Source organism: Vulpes lagopus, chromosome 12 (assembly GCF_018345385.1).
Source record: "Vulpes lagopus strain Blue_001 chromosome 12, ASM1834538v1, whole genome shotgun sequence".
Lineage (NCBI taxonomy): Eukaryota > Metazoa > Chordata > Mammalia > Carnivora > Canidae > Vulpes > Vulpes lagopus.
Genome location: NC_054835.1, coordinates 53,146,777 through 53,162,782, shown reverse-complemented (window position 1 = coordinate 53,162,782; position 16,006 = coordinate 53,146,777). Strand labels below are relative to the sequence as shown.

The window sequence follows — 16,006 nt, the reverse complement described above, 5'->3', positions numbered from 1 at the left end:
GGTTTGTTCCATTTACCTGCAGTGTGGGAGTTTGGGTTGGTTCACATGGTTCTCACAAACACTTGTCAACTCCCATCTTTTAGGCCAGCTACTTACTAAGGGTTTATAGTTAGAAGTCACAGGAGAGCCAGGCAAAAGGCAACACATGGGCCAGTGGAAGCCAAGCGCCATTGAAAGAACACTCTGGTTGGCCATGGTATGGATATGGAAGGTTCGAACAAGTTATTTTTCCCCCTTGGTTCTTGGCCCGTTTTCATAAAGGCTCTGATCCAGGCCTACAGCCAGGTTGGCAAACTCGGGCATGGGCCAGTCTTTATTCATGCAGCTCTCTGAGGTCTTATGGTTTCCTCTCATCTCCAGAAACATCCCTTAGAATCTGAAACATCTTGTTTATATTTTCAGAGGCGGATCTTGGATGGAAGTCTTGGCTTTGCTGCAGGGGTAAGTAACATGTGGTAGGAGCAACGTAAATAGAGATGCGTGTATTCTGATATTTCTCTGCCAAGGGGGTTATTTCCAGGCTCTCCCCATGCAACCTAGGTGCATCTCTGTGGTCTCCAGGTGCTAATAGCCCCTTCTTATCTCTGTCCCTACATATTGCCCAGCTTATTGAATGCCCCTGCCTCTGAGACTGTAAGAGAGGCTTGCTGGTTGGGCAGCTGTCTCAGGGCTTGTGAAATAAGATGGTATTGAGGAAGGGCCTCACTCAGGTTCTCCTTGGTGCTAATTAAATATTCTCTTTCCCTTCTCCTGAGAAGCCCTTTTATTATTGACATGTAAAAAACATGTAAAACATGTAAAGAGAACATGTAAAAAAAGTAGAGAGAATCCCCAGTAGCCATCATTCAGCTTCAAGCATTACTGACTTGCTAATTTCATTTCTTCTGACTTGCTAATCTCATTTTTTTCTGACCTCCCCCAACCTTCCTGAGAGGTTGGAATATTTTGTAAAACCAAATCCAAGACATCATGTAATTTCACCTGCAAGTTCAACCCTCCACATCCCTAACTGAATGGTTTTTTTTTTTTTTTTACAACATAATCATCTTATCACACTTACCCAAATTAGCAATTCCTCATTGTAACCTAACACCCAGTCCACATTCAGATTTCCTCCATTTTTTTTTTTTTCAAAGTGGTCATTGAAGATTGTTTTGTTAGAATGGGCATCTGAACAAGATATTCATGTTGAATTTTTTGTTCTATCTCTTCATTGTCTTTTATTCTTGAACAATCCCGTTTTTTCCCCCTGCTTCAATAATTTGTTGGAGAAATTGGGTTGTTTATACCCATAGAGTATTCCACATTGTGAATTTGGCTGATTGCTTCCTTGGGGGTGCTATAAACCTTTTTCCCCAGTCCCCCGATCTCCTATGAGCTGGGCATTAGATCATGTGGTTTGGTGATCTCTGAGCCTGTCTCTGGGCGTGAATGTACCACGGTGGTGCTGTGTATTCCAATTGTGTCCGTCACACCAAAAGTCATGCTTTTCTGTCTCGGTTGATCAGGGTTTGACTCCTCTGTCCTGTGTTTACAGTCCTATGATTTGGGATCTCCCAGAGGTCACCTAAGTCAGTAGCCATCAAACCGGGATCCACATACCTTCCAGAGCATGCAGGGGCCTCGCAGGTGGTGCACAGGGGGCACGGATGCTTTTCACAAAATCAGTTTGTAGGTCCTCAGTGTTCACAGGCTCTCTTTCCTAAAACCACTCTGCCTGAGGATGCCCCTGGCTACCGGTTCTCCTTTCTCACACTCCCTTACACATTTGCCCTCTCCTGCTTTACAAAAGAAAGGCATACTCTTGCCTTATTACCTTGTCTCTGGGTGGCAAAAATGTCCATGTGTAAGGGAGACCCTTGGGATGTTGGTGCTGCTGCAGAAAAAGTGAAGCCTCTCATCACTGGGCATAAATGCTTTAGTGGTTCAGGCAGTCTTGTCCTTTGACTGTGGATCTAATCATATTGTTAGCAGAGGGATCCTTAAAAGTTGGGTTTTCCATGATGGACCACTCTGGGGTTTGGGGCCTGTAATTTAGATAAAAGTCAGAGGATAAAATGACAGTGTTGTAACAAAGTATCTATTTTTTCCCATCCTCTATGTGGACACATTTTTAGTTTGCTTACATTTAAAAAAGAAAAAAAAAAAAAGAAAGGAAAGAAAAATAGAAATAAAATTAATTCCTAGATCTGTCTGATTCTAGTGATGACCACTTAATATTTGTCCATGGATATATGAATGAATTGAAAAGAACAGGGAAAATGCCTCATCCATGAAAATATGCATTTCCAAGAATATTTTACTTTTTAATGTGTAATAATCATAAAACAATGTATTATATTTTTGTTGTTAGAAATCTATTCTGTAATGGTAACTCAATCCAGGAAATTGTTACTTATGCAATTAGGGCCCTAAGCCCACATGGATTTTCCTAAAAATTAAATTATATTGCAAAGAAATCAATAATAGACTTTCTAGTATAAAATATAAGTTGCTTTAGGATAAAATTCTGTGTGGAAATGGAATTGAAATACAAGTCTAGGAGAGAAAGGAATGATGTAAGTTTTTGGACTTTTGCACAAGTGGTTGCTTGTGCATTTTTGTGTGTTTTAGAATATAGCCTATAAGCAGAGAAGTACAGAGAGAACAACATGGCTTAGTTGCTTTTTTTTTTTTTTTTTTTAAGATTTTATTTATTTTTTTGAGAGAGAAAGAAAGAGCATGAGTGGGTGGGAGGGGCAGAGGCAGAGGGAGAAGCAGACTTCCTCCTGAGCAGGGAGCTGATGTAGGGCTTAGGCCCAGGACCCTGAGATCATGACCTGAGCTGAAGGCAGACACTTAACCGACTGAGCCATTTGGACGCCCCCATGAAGCTTGTTTATATATATTTTTAAATGGATAATAGAGGCAGGGAATAAAATCCCTATGCTATTTAGATACCAGTGGATACATTTAATTGACCAATGAAACAGTTTTATTTAAAGAAATCAATATTTATATACCAGATATGACATCTTTTGCAACTCTTTAAACTCAAGATGAAAACATCTTTAAATGTCAATTTTAAAAGGAGTGAGGGGGATCCCTGGGTGGCACAGCGGTTTGGCGCCTGCCTTTGGCCCAGGGCGCGGTCCTGGAGACCCAGGATCGAATCCCACGTCGGGCTCCTGGTGCATGGAGCCTGCTTGTGCCTCTGCCTCTCTCTCTCTCTCTCTGTGTGACTATCATAAACAACAACAACAAAAAAACCAAACAAACAAACAAAAAGGAGTGAGGGAGTACTTAATCTTTAAACATTCTAGTAGGGGTTCCATAGATGCAAAATTTGAAGAACTCTGTTCTGTGTTGTCTTTCTGCTTTTGGCTAGGCATCTGTGTCTCCTTTTCTAGTTCTTTTAGGGCCAAAAAACCTTTCATAAGGTTTGCATAGCAAAAACCAAAGTGAAATAAGGAAGGAAACAAGCAAAAGCAGAGGGTAATAGTCTTTGGGACATGTACGAATGAATTTTGGGAGCATGAAAGATGAACAATTAGAATGAAATCATCAGGCCAGTGTATTATGGTCGTTTAAGTATGGAGATCTAAAATAAAATAGTTTACTTCTGATTTTCAATGTAGTTGGTAAAAAAAAAAAAAGAGTTTCTAAAAATTATCTATATGTATTGTCGTCATCTCCTCCTTCTACTTTTTTAGAAAATAGCATTTACTTTTCTGAAATTGACCTTGAGCTAGTTCATTAGAGAAACCCCTGGAAGGTCACAAATACATGGAGAAAAGTAAAAGCATGATGTGGGAGACAGTGGAGGCTCAAACACCAAGTGGCCTTGGTGACTAGTAGTCGTTTCTTACAAATCCTTTCCCAAACTAGGGAAAAAAGGCAGTAGAACCTCAGTGGCCTGAGCTGTAATAACTACTTATAGTAATTACAGGAGAATTTATATTGAATATAGCCACTCTGTTGGCTAGGACAGTAGTTCTCAACTGGGGGGTGATTTTTACCCCTCCAGGGGACATTTGGCATGTTTGGTTGTCAGAACTGATGTCTAGTGGCTAAGGGCTAGGGATGCATACCTAAACACCCTCCAATACCCAGGATGTCCCGCACCACAAAGAATTATCCGGACCAAAGTGTCAGTGGTGCCACACCAAGAAATCCTGGGCTAGAGCATTTTGATGTATCCTCTCTAGTCACAGAGTGCAATGTGTAAAATACAGGTGTATTTAAATTAAAAAAAAAAAAAAGAAGAAAATCATCCTATCTCTCCCCCAGGCTTTCCCAGGATCCTTACTATTAGCCCTGAGCAGATCCTTGGAGAACTTTTATTACACACATACGATGTATCTGGATAAACATGCCATAGTGCTTGGCATCCTTCAATACAGCTTTTGTGTTTATTCTTCAACACAGCTCTGAGATGCTTTGAAGAAGTATCTTGAAAAGGGAAACCTAGCAGGGACCCTGGGTGGCTTAGTCGGTTAAGGCTTTGCCTTTGGCTCAGGTCATGATCTTGGGGTCCTGGGATTGAGCCCTGTGTCAGGTTCTCTGCTCAGAGGGGGGTCTGCTTGTCCCTTTTCCTCTGCCTCTCTCCCCTCGCTTGTGCTCTCTCAAATAAATAAATAAAATCTTAAAAAAAAAAAAAAAAAGAAAAAGGAAAGGGAAAAAGTAGCCATCAGTCAGTTGACCGGAGTCCCATTGTACCTGGTACAGATGTAACATGTTTTCACGGGCAGCTGTGCATACATTTATGCATGTGTGTGTGCACTGAAATGTGTATCTGCTCTAATGCTGCCATGATGCATCTTTACAATATATAATTGTGCACTGAGAGTAAGAACATGGTATTTTAAATGTGCTTAGCAGGATATTTCACAGGTGTTTTTTTTCTCATTAGCAGGGCCTTGGAAGCATTAATCACTTCTCCTTAAATGACTCCTCTTAGAATCCGTTTGCCTTTTTTTCTTTTCCTCCTGACTCTTTAAATCACTCTTTAAGTCTTTAATAATCATTATCTTGTTATTCTCAGTACTCATGTCTGCCCTTGATTTTTGCCTGAGGTGTGAATTTCACGGGGAGAAATGTTACCATTGAAAAAAAGAAAAGGCAGAAAATGAAACCTAGAGTATTACAACGTTAAGGCTGGAAAAGATATTAGACAGTTATAATAGCTAATATTTATTACACCTTTATTTTTTACGAGGTGTTCTGCTGAGCACTTCCCGCAGACCATCTAATTTAATTTTTGTAATGGCTCCAGGAGGTATATGGCAGGTACTATTATATCCCCCCACTTTACAGATGAGGAATAGGCACAGGGAGTGTAAGTAAATCGTCTCGGATCCCGAGATGAACAGAGTCAGGATTTGAACCCACAGTCTGACTCTAGGGCTTCCCCTCTTAAACGACAGTGCCTCCCAGCTGAGGTCTGGTCCAGTTGCCTCCACTTGCAGGCAGGAAACAAATCCAGAGAGGGATTTATGAGCTATCCAGAGTCGAAAATTGCTAGGTAGGAGCAGAGCTAGGACCAAACTCAGACAAGAAGTCAGAGGTTGCTGGTGTGTAGCTGTGTGACCTTGGGCGAGCTCCTTAGTCTTCCTGGACCTCAGTTGACCGTGCTGAGAACTGATGCTGGGCTTGATGGTTCATTAAGGGCTTCTTCATTCTGCATGGTTCAAGGGGCGGGTTCCAGCACCTGTTAGCATGAGTCCTTTTCTTGGAAGGCATTATGAAGCATTGCGGTTCGGTTTGGTTCACCTACTCACCTCTTCAGTGGCAAATTTAAACCTGCAATTGAGTATCTTTTTATCTGAGTGAGAAAGAAGTCATTGTCCCGAAAGATAAACGTTTAGATGAATCTGAAGAGGCGAAAACATCAAGGGTCACCATTTTAATTTTCTTTGCTCTGGTTCTGATATCTCTTTTTGTTGAGGCTTGTATTAACTAGAAATCTCTGAGTCAGTGTCGATTCTCTCTCAAGGAAGGAACACTCATGTGGAATAAATAGGACCACGAGGGCTACCTGGGTGGCTTAGTGGCTGAGAGTCTGCCTTTGGCTCAGGTCGTGATCCTGGGGTTCTGGGATTGAGTTCTGCATCGGACTCCCCACAGGGAGCCTGCTTCTCCCTCTGCCTATGTTTCTGCTTGTCTCTCGGTGTCTCTCATGAATAAATAAATAAAATTTAAATAAATAGGTAGATAGATAGATAGATAGATAGAGCCAGGAACCTGCAGAAGGGAGAGGCAGCCTACCAATCAAAAATCAAAAAGCTCACTTGCAATCATGAAGAGGCAGTTTCATATCTATTATTTAATCCCATAGGGAGCCAGGTTCTTACGAAAGACGTGATTCCCTTAAGGAGATTTTGGCTGAGTCTGTTTTTGCGCAGCACATGGTAAATAATATTTTTTCCAAATAACTGGCTCACTGTCAGAAGTTAATGACACTCTCCAGTGATGGCCTTGGAGTCTGGAGGGATAAGGGTGACCAGCTGTTGTCCATTCCCGTGGAGAAAACGGAGGTGCAGAATGGACTCACATTGTAGCATGAGAGATTCAGGGAGGAGATTTCAGGTAGATCGGCTGGAAAGGCTTATTCTAGAGAAAATAGTAGAGAGAGAAGAGCTGGATGTGGGGAGCAGCCATGGAATAGGGCTTTCAGAAATCTGAGCTTTTGTGCTACTGGCTTCATTGATCCCAGATTGGATGTCGTAATTGCTGATACCTTTCTCTGTCTTACTGCCTGAGAGGTAGGGAGCCCTGATATGTCCTAATGGAGATTTTCCAAAGTGAGGTCTTTTGGACAACCTTGAGACGGCCTGGGCCACAGCCAAAGTACCATAAGACAGCATGAGGGGAGCATGCGAACGGGCTCCGATGGGGCTCCTGCCAGGATCATTGTCCTGTGTCTCTCAGAACCATTATTTTCCTCTTTATGAGGCTGAGAAGAATGGTGGGCCCCAGGGTGACCCCCCGCTAAGGATGTTGAACACGCTTGGACCTAGAGCAGACCCTGTCCCAGCATCACTTTGATTGGACAGACCACCTGGGAAGTATCAAGCAGCTGTCCAAAGTGGAGCTCCTCTCTCAAATGTGCTTTTTCAAGATTTTGGGGACTGAGGAGCCTTCAGGGCCTCCTACCTAGAGCCTGTTCTCTGCAAGTTGTTTGCACTGAGTTGCAATGACCGGGGAGGTGATATTTGTCTGTTTTAGGGCTAAGACCTCCCTTGACATTAGTCCTCAGCCAAATAGTGAGGAGGACTACTGGGTTGGCTTGAGGGGAATAGGAGCTGCCTGCCCTATTTGACCAGTTAAGTGTAGCATGGTGTGTGGAGAAAACATGGGGAAGGGCTCTTCTCTAGCCAGGACTATTCACAGCCTCCCTCCGGGGGCTTGTAACAGGCACCTGCCACTCCTGCCACCACTGCTTCTTGCCTAGCAAGGCTGCAAGACACCGATGCTGAAACTCATAGTCAAGGGGTTGGCACCCTTAAGGGTTATATGACAAGGCATTTTGTTATTTTATTATTTTTAGAGGGGGAATGGGGAACGGTGGAGGAAGAGGGCGAAATGATCTTAAGCAGGCTCCACACCCAGCACAGAGCCTGACGTGGGGCTTGATCTCACAACCCTGAGATCATGACCTGAGCCGAAATCAAGAGTCAGCTGCTTAACTGACTGAGCCACCCAGGTGTCCTGCGAAGCATTCTATTTTTAAAGGACTCAGATGGCCAGTTTACAGTGGGAAAACTTCTGAGTCCTCCATGCACCTTGCTGTGCACGGGCAGGAGACGCTGAACACACCACGGGGGACAGGCCTGACTTCTGACTCGGTGCTCCTGGACTCCAAATAGTGATGGTTCTTCTGGGCAACGAGGGCAGTGTGGTGGCAACTCTGTGCCCGGCCTTCTCCTCCTCTTGTGTAACACGTGTGGGCAGAATGAGGGCCTTCCTTCCTGCCACATCCTGACCTTGACTCCACTTGCCTCCACGTCTTGCGGCAGGCGGAGGGGTGGCCAGGGGAGGGAGGAAAAAGGAGAAAGGGAAGAAAAGCACTCAGGAAGGAGACAGACCATCATCACTGTTATTATTGTGATTTTTCTTTTCCATTTCATGCTTCAGATTTCCAGTGTCATTATAAACAGTGTGGAGGAGGAAATGATATACATTACCTTCTGTCTACGGTGATGGAAAGTAACTGCGTTTTTGTTGGTGGAGGAGGCCACGTGTGCTTTCCCGCCTGCTAAGCAGCTGGCCTGGGGGGCCCTGAGGCCTGCCCGGAGGCTCCTGGATGGTTGCGTCGCTTCTTGCCTCTCCCATCCTCTCTCCCCACCTTCCCCAAGTGCATCCTGAGGCTGCCTCCACTCTCATGGCCGGGGAACCCCTGCTTCCCCCTTGTCCCTCTGCCTTTCCTTGCAGACTTGGGCCAACCCTCCATACAGGGCCAGGGCATCCTCCTTGGGGGAATACCCGTTCCTCCTTATTTGGGGCACCTTCTCTGTTCCCATGAAGGGGAAGGTGAGAGTGTATGGTAGTGACCAGCCAGTTAAAACGGGCTTTGGGATTCAGTTTCTGTAGTCAGATGTGTGTGCTCCAAAGACAGTAACTCTTACACATCTTCCCTTAGAGCAGGCAAATGTATAATAGATATTCCCTCAAGATGATTGACTCATTTTTCATTTATTTGTTCATTCACTCACTCATTCATTCATTCATTCATTCAGCATTTATGGAAGATTTATTATATTCCAAGGCACCGTGCCAAGTGCTCAGAATGTAAAGCGCTAGGAGACGGTCTCTGTCTTTAAGGAAGTTACGATCTGGTGGAGAGGTGGGCGCACTGCCTGTTTTTGTAAGTAGAGATTTATTGGAACCCAAACATGCCTGTTTGTTCACACATTGTCTGTGGTGGCTTGTGCATTATAATGGCAGAGTGAGAAAGCACAACGGGGCTAGATTGCCTGCAAAGCCTAAAGTATTTACAATCTGGCCCTTTACAGAAGTTTGCCCATCTCCGGGTTTTCTGAGGGCGGGTTGTAGGGCAAACAGTCTGAGCAGGTGTCCGCAGCTCTGTGCCATGCAGGGCCTGGGCTGGCAGTCTCAGAACATCAATGAGATGTCTGGTGTTCCTGAGCAGGTGATTTCCTGGGGGAGCCAGGTTTTGTGTGGGGAGGGGGACCTGACCTTGACTCATGAAATCGATGCCACTGCTGCCCCTTTGCTGGGGTGGGCTGTTCGAGGAATCTTCAGGAAGCAGCTTTGCAGGGAAGCAGGGTGAATTATGTGGACCATTTTGCTCTAATCTCCTTGTCACATAAAGCACACTGTATCAAGACAGATGGCCAGGGACAAAAGTGTGCAATTTGAGATTGTGAGCTAAAACTAGGTTTCCCAGCTCAAATCAACCTCAAGTTGGCAACTGTCCTCAGCATCCGTGGTCCAGCAGAATGAGCTAACTTGGCCTCACATGCTGGGCAGTTTGGTTCCAAGGAGCTCTTGCTCTGGCTTTGGAGTAACTCCCTTCATTCTGATGCAGTGGCTCTACTCGCACTGCATTATAGAACCATCTGGAAAGATTTTAAAAGCCCCGGGCCCCAGACATACGCTGGACTAAATACATCCTAGTCTCTGGGGGTAGAATGAGTCTTCAGTGGTTTCTCAAACTCCACTGGCGATTGCAGTGTGCAGCCAGCATCGAGGAGCCCTGTTCTAACAGGGACCACCATGTAATGAAGGATGAACTGGTACTTGGAAGCTGTAGAATCCCTTCAGAGGCTCTAAGTAGCTATGGCACTAAGAGTCCAGGCAAGCCCATATATGGGGTTGGGGCAATGGTTAGAGGGGCACTGGGTATGGAGGGAGGGGCCTTGGACCCTGGAGGGGGAATCCCAGGGGGAAACTGTAGCCTCTGGTCCCCAGCTGCAGGCCTATGTGCCACAGGTTGCCGTGGTTGTCCACCCCGTGCTTGGCAGTTGTCTTGGCTCCTAAGGCGGGTTGGTTTTGATATCAGCCTGCGTTGGGAGGGGGCAGGTCTACTCTCAGGGGCATTTCCCAGTTGGTCAGGTGATACTGGGCAGCTGCCAACTGGGGACTCGGGCTCTTCCTCTGGGCTCCTTAGCATGTGCCAAAGAAAGACGAGAGGCGGGTCTTTGCTGCTTGGAGAACTTGAGCGTGAGCTTAAATTCTCACTTGATGCACAGTCCTCATTAGATCTCACGCTGTGTCTGAAAAATCCCAGTACGGGCAGGGCCTTCTGGGAGTCATCTCAGGCATCGCTGTGCCACCAGACAGGGCAATGTTTCACCAAATCCAGACAGCTGGGGCGGGGGGAGGGGAGGGTGTAGCTTGTTCTCCAAGACTTTTATGAAGCAAGTCTCTACTTTTTTTTTTTGGTAACCCAATTGAGTGTTTAGCTAGCTTGTTAGAAACTCATCCAATCTAAATGTCTTCTGCTGCAATTTAAATAAGAGAGAGAAGCTGACATCATCTTTCATGGACATCTTCATACAAATCACATTACAGAGCATTTGCAGAGGGTCAGCTCTTTTGCAAGATACTCTGAGTGCAGCAGATCAAAGTTAATATTGGTTAAGTCTTGTCCTTTATAGCCTTTGCCTGCCAAGACCAAATCTCTACACGTGTTATTAACACAAGTGTCTTGTGGAAAGCCGGCCGTGGGATTGCTCATGATTGCTTTTCAATGGTGGCTCACTCACAAGAGGGGAGAAGAGCCAGTCATCAAAGCTTTGTCAAGGGCCTGTGCAATTTGAGAGATGATCCAGACATGTGTTCTGTTTGCAGAATGAGCGTTAATTTTCTTCCTTGGGGAGTAGCTGCCCAGACTATGGGAGCAGGGAGTGGATTGTCTTAAGGCCAATCCATCCACCATTTACTGTGTGGAAGGCATTGTGAGGATATGTAAAGAAGCAAGACGTAGGGACGCCTGGGTGGCTCAGTGGTTGAATGTCTGCCTTTGGCTCAGGTCGTGATCCCGGGGTCCTGGGATGGAGTCCTACATCAGGCTCCCTGCAGGGAGCCTGCTTCTCCCTCTGCCTATGTCTCTGCCTCTCTCTCTGTGTCTCATGAATAAATGAATGAAATCTTAAAAAAAAAAAAAAAAAAAGTAGAAGCAGCAAGATGTAATCCCTCCCTTCAAGGGGCTAAGGTCAGCTGGGTTCCTGTCACCCTGAGACAGGTTGGCATGTAGTTGTGTGAAGGTAACATATACAAGGTGACAAGCAGCCTGGGGCAGAGAGGTTACTTCTAGTGAGGAATTAGGGAGGGACTTCTTCAGGGATGAAACTCAGGCTAAAAGAGTAAGTAGAGCTTGGGGATGGGCCCGGAGCAGGGGAAGGAAATGAATTCTGGGCAGAAAGAACAGGATATTGGAAGCATGGCCAAGGAAAACAGGAATGTTGAGGCATGGTGGTTGGTTTGGTTGGAAGGGGACAGCTGAAAGGCAGGTTGGGACCCAGCTCTAACCAACCTGGGGCCCCATGGATAGGCCTCTGCACTCCATTCTCTAGATTGGTGGGGAGACCCTAGAGGTTTTTGAAGGGATGAGATGACCAGAGTTGTACTTTCAGAAAGTGCATTGTCTTGGTGGCAGACAGCCCAGCTGTTTGGGAGTGTGCAGGGAGAGGCCATGGTGGAGAGGCACATGGGAGGCTCTTGCATTACTTTATTTATTTATTTTTTAAAAATATTTTTTAATTTGTTCATTCATGAGAGGCACACACAGAGAGAGAGAGATACAGGCAGAGGGAGAAGCAGGCTCCCCTCAGGGAGCCCGATGCGGGACTTGATCCCTGACCCTGGGATCACTCCCTGAGCCAAAGGCAGATAGATGCTCAACTGCTGAGCCCCAGGCATCCCAAAGAAATCATAGTCCTGTTTTTTTTTTTTTTTTTTTTTTAAGATTTTATTTATTTGAGATAGAGAGAGTGAGAGAGAGAGCAAGCAAGCATGACCTTGGCTGGGGTGAGGCAGAAGCAGACTCCCCGCTGAGCAGGGAGCCTGACATGGGGCTTGATCCCAGGACTCTGGGATTGTGATCTGAGCTGAAGGCAGATACTTAACCCACTGAGCCACCCAGGTGCCCCATCTGGCGTTACTTTAGATGATGCCTGGACTCCTGAGAGCCTTAAATTAGGCAGAGGCAGGGGAGTTGGGAAGGGCGAGAGCAAAGGATGGTCCTGCTAGAGAACCAAGAGGACCTGGGAACCCTCTGATTGGGAAAGTAACCAGAGGGGCTCAAGCCCTGGACAGCTACCGTGTTCCTGGGCTCCTGTCCTGGGGGCAGTTGGAGAATTCGCTTTTGCCTCCTGGCTTACAGGCTGCAGGAGGGGGACACCACCAGAAACAGGGACGTGGAGTTTACATCGGGCCTTTCTCTTTTGAGTGGGTTTGTACTTTGGAATCTGCGTGGTGGGGTGGTCTCCATGGCAACCAGACACCTACAGCTCGCCGCACCGATGGGGATGCTTCCTTCTGCTCACTCTGCTTTTGACTGAGAGTAACTGAGGCCCCCCCGACAAAGAGTGGCTTAAACAAGAAAGACTCCTCTTACTCAGAAGAAATCCAGAGACCATGGCTGGGAAAGTAGGTCCACAGCATCCCCAGGACCGTGCTTTGCCACAGAGGGAGGCTTTTGTCTTTCTGGCCCAAGGTAGCTGCTGGAGCTCAGGTCATCACGTCCACCTCCAGGCAGCAAGATGGGAAGCAGGAGCCTTGCCTCACAAGCCCACTTTCAGCTCATCAGCCAGAACTTATTAGAAGACCCCATCTAGCTGCAAGGAAGGCTGGGATACATGGGCTTTCAGCTGTGCTGCAGCGTGCCCAGATAAACAGTGGGATCCTGTTTCTGCACGAAGACGGGAGAGTGGAAACTGGAGCAGGCAATTAGCACTCTTGGCCACACAACCCATTGCGGAGAGAACTTTGAGCCCTAATGCTATTATTGATTTACCTTCCCCGTGTACTTTTTGTGTATGTTGTTCTTCTAAATGAGCCGTGTCATTTCGTTCCTTAACTAGTTTCTTTCAGAGCAGAGGAGTAAAATATGAACTTGGCAGTAAAAAAATCCTTCCGTTTCTGTTATCAGCTAGGGCTTTAGAGGCCATGAATGATGGAAAATCTAGCTTGATTCTGCGTAGGACGAAAAGAAATGTATTGGCCCATGCATTTAAAATAACCAGGCGCAGACCCGGCCTCAGATACTCCTGCTAGACTCTGCAGATCCAAAGACGTCACTGCGGCCTGGGGTTTTCCCTGTGTGGCTCCCCTTCTGGATACTCTGTTGACAACCCCTTAGTCTCCCATCCACGGGAAGGAGTCTTCCTTCCCCAGCTTCAATGGCCTTGGAATTGACTTTCATGGGCAGGGAGTGACTTGGGTTGTGTGCTCATCCCTGCACACTAATCCCTGTTGCCATGGGGATGTGGCATGTTGATTGGCCAGACCTGGGCCACATGGCCACACCTACTGGCCTCCTCTTCTTCCTCCCTTAGATAAAAAGCAAAGACCAAAAAAAAAAAAAAAAAAAAAAAAAAAAAGATGAATAACGGTGGGGTGGGGGCAGGGAGATGTTTCCTTTGAAGCAAAATTAAGGTGCCATTGCCAAAGTAGGTGTACTGGAGGTTGGGTAGTCAGCATACAGCCAACATGCCCACATTCTGCAAGATACCGCAGACCTCCCCCACACTCCCTGTGCCAGTCAGAAACCACTCCAAAACATAGTGGCTTACATCAACAACAATTTATTATTTCTCATGATTCTGATGGGCTGGGTTCAACTGGGTGGTTCTTCCGGTGTTGTGTGGGGTCACTCACAAGGTGAGGGCATCTGGTGGCTCAACTAGGCTGGAGGGTAGAGGAGGGTTTCACTTATAGTGGTGGGCACCTGGTGCTACCTGTCCTCTGGGTCTCTGACCCACCCCATGGCTCATGGGTCAGTAGGTGCAGGTGGAAACTAAGGCCTTGGAGGCCTAGACTCAGGAGCTTACACAAAATCTCTTGTTATGTTTTATTGGCCAAAGCAAGTTGTAAGGCCCACCCAGATTCAAGGGTTCTTGGTGGCAGGAGCCTGCAAACTATCCTGGCTCTGCTCTACCCTCTACCAGCCTCACTATGTAGAGGTGATGCCTATTGACAGTCTACCCTCCTAGGATCGAGATTCCTTTTCTGTTGCCATTTCTAGGAGTCCCTGGACCCCTATGCTGGGTCTCCCTTGGTCCTATTTTCTCCACCCTGCTTCTCAGCTTCGCTTTGGGTATCACTCCCACCCAGGGAAAGGAAATTCTCTTTCTAGGTTTTCATTCCATTTGCCAACAAACACCCAAGGAAGAAATCGGAAGACCCAGTGAAGCGGAATTCATGCTCTGTGGGTGGCAGAGAAGCAAAACCTTCACGGACCCAGATTGGTCACGAGTGTTCTGGTCTCCTGAGAGGAAAGTGGTTGGGCTTAAGTGCTCAGGACGAGGGCCACCCCATTCCGGAAGCAAGAATGAGCTACTGAGGTGACATTCTGTGGCTAGCAGCAATGTGATCTCCTTGGAATCTTCTCTTATGAGGGGACACGTGACCTTCTGAGAGCGGGTGTGTCCACATTGTGGAATTGGAGGGGCCTGGGAGAAATACCAGTTTTTACATTCCACGCTTCAGCATTGCTTGGTTTCCTTACCCTGTAAGACTTTGATTTTTTTTTGTTGTTGTTGGTGGTTTTTTTCTTTTTTAAATTAAGGCATCAGTCTTACTCCGTCTTTGCAGGGGAGTCTCTGCTTCATTTTGTGAACATAATTTCAGCACATTAAGAGCACGTTGCTGAGAGCAGGGCGGAGGTCCATCCTAGTGTTTCTCTGGCAGGTGTGTGAGCAGAGCAGCTGAACGGTGCTGAACTATGGATTTATGCCTCTCCTTGCCCTGCTGAGGGGGTGGTGGGTCCATGGACACCAGAGAAGCTATAATCAGAGGCTGAGGATCCTCACTGCTGCCTTCTCCCAGGGCCTGGACAGGTTTGTTAGTCTCAGGCCCTCCCTCCCCGATGCCTCCTACCCCAAGGAATGGGACCTCAGGAGTGCCTCTGACATCTCCGCTTTCCTGGATGAGAGAAGCCCTCTCGGGGCAGCCGAGGCCAGGAAGCAGAGCTCTGATCCTGCACAGTAATAAAGGGTGCTGGGCTCAGACAGGGAGTCAGGAACCCTGGGTTGCATTTCTCGCCGTGCTGTTTATAATCCCTGTGATTAGGAGCAAGTCCTGTAACCCCCGCAGATTCTCAGGGCTCCATTGAGACTGAAATCCTTCCCCTCCTACCATGTGCACGGAGTGGAAGAAAAAGTCAGGACATGACTGCTTTAATGCCTCTATGCCCTCCAGAGTGAAGTGAGAACAAACGACCAGGGAGGCAGGCGCCTTAATAGCTTGCTGGTGGATGCTGATCTTTGCTGTCAGGGTGCCCTGGCTTTTAATCCCACATTTGACTTTGGCTCTGGGCCATGATGAGCTGTTTCTCCAGACTTTGCCGAACAGCAATCAGAATAGAACCATCAGGCCTGATGGAGAATGAGCTCCCTGAGAATTGTGTATTTGACAAGTGTCTTCCTTCTTTCCTTTCTTTTTTTATTTTTTGGTAGTGTTTCTTTGGAAACCTCTCAGTTTCTGAAGCCCGGGTCTTCTTGTAAGAAATCAGCCGTGACAGCTCTGGGGCTAAGTGAGTTAGTTGTTCGGGTGGGGGTAGAAAAAAAAACAAACATTTGTTAAAACCCATAAGCAAAGGGAAAATAGATTAGTATTGTATTTAAGGCAGGAGGAAGGGGCAAAGAATCATTGTGCATAAGCTCTAAGTAGATTACCCATCTGATTTGCGGAATACTCTGTAATTATGCATAAAGAGACTGTGGGGTGGGGTTTGTCCATGAGCTGACTGCAGGGAACACTTACCTATTATGGGCTCGTGAATCCCAAATATTACCCAAATATTATTATGTGACAATAGTTTATTACTTCATATTTTTCA

General features: G+C 46.5%; 1 protein-coding gene across 2 annotated transcripts in view; it reads left to right on the top strand.

The window, feature by feature from the left end:
* SLC39A11 (solute carrier family 39 member 11) overlaps positions 1-16,006 on the top strand; it is a 328,137-nt gene that overhangs the window by 8,236 nt on the left and 303,895 nt on the right. For both annotated transcript variants that reach the window (XM_041724574.1, XM_041724573.1), the window contains exon 3: positions 403-441. In XM_041724574.1, coding sequence (XP_041580508.1) covers positions 403-441 — 39 coding nt within the window. The remainder of the gene's footprint in view (positions 1-402; positions 442-16,006) is intronic.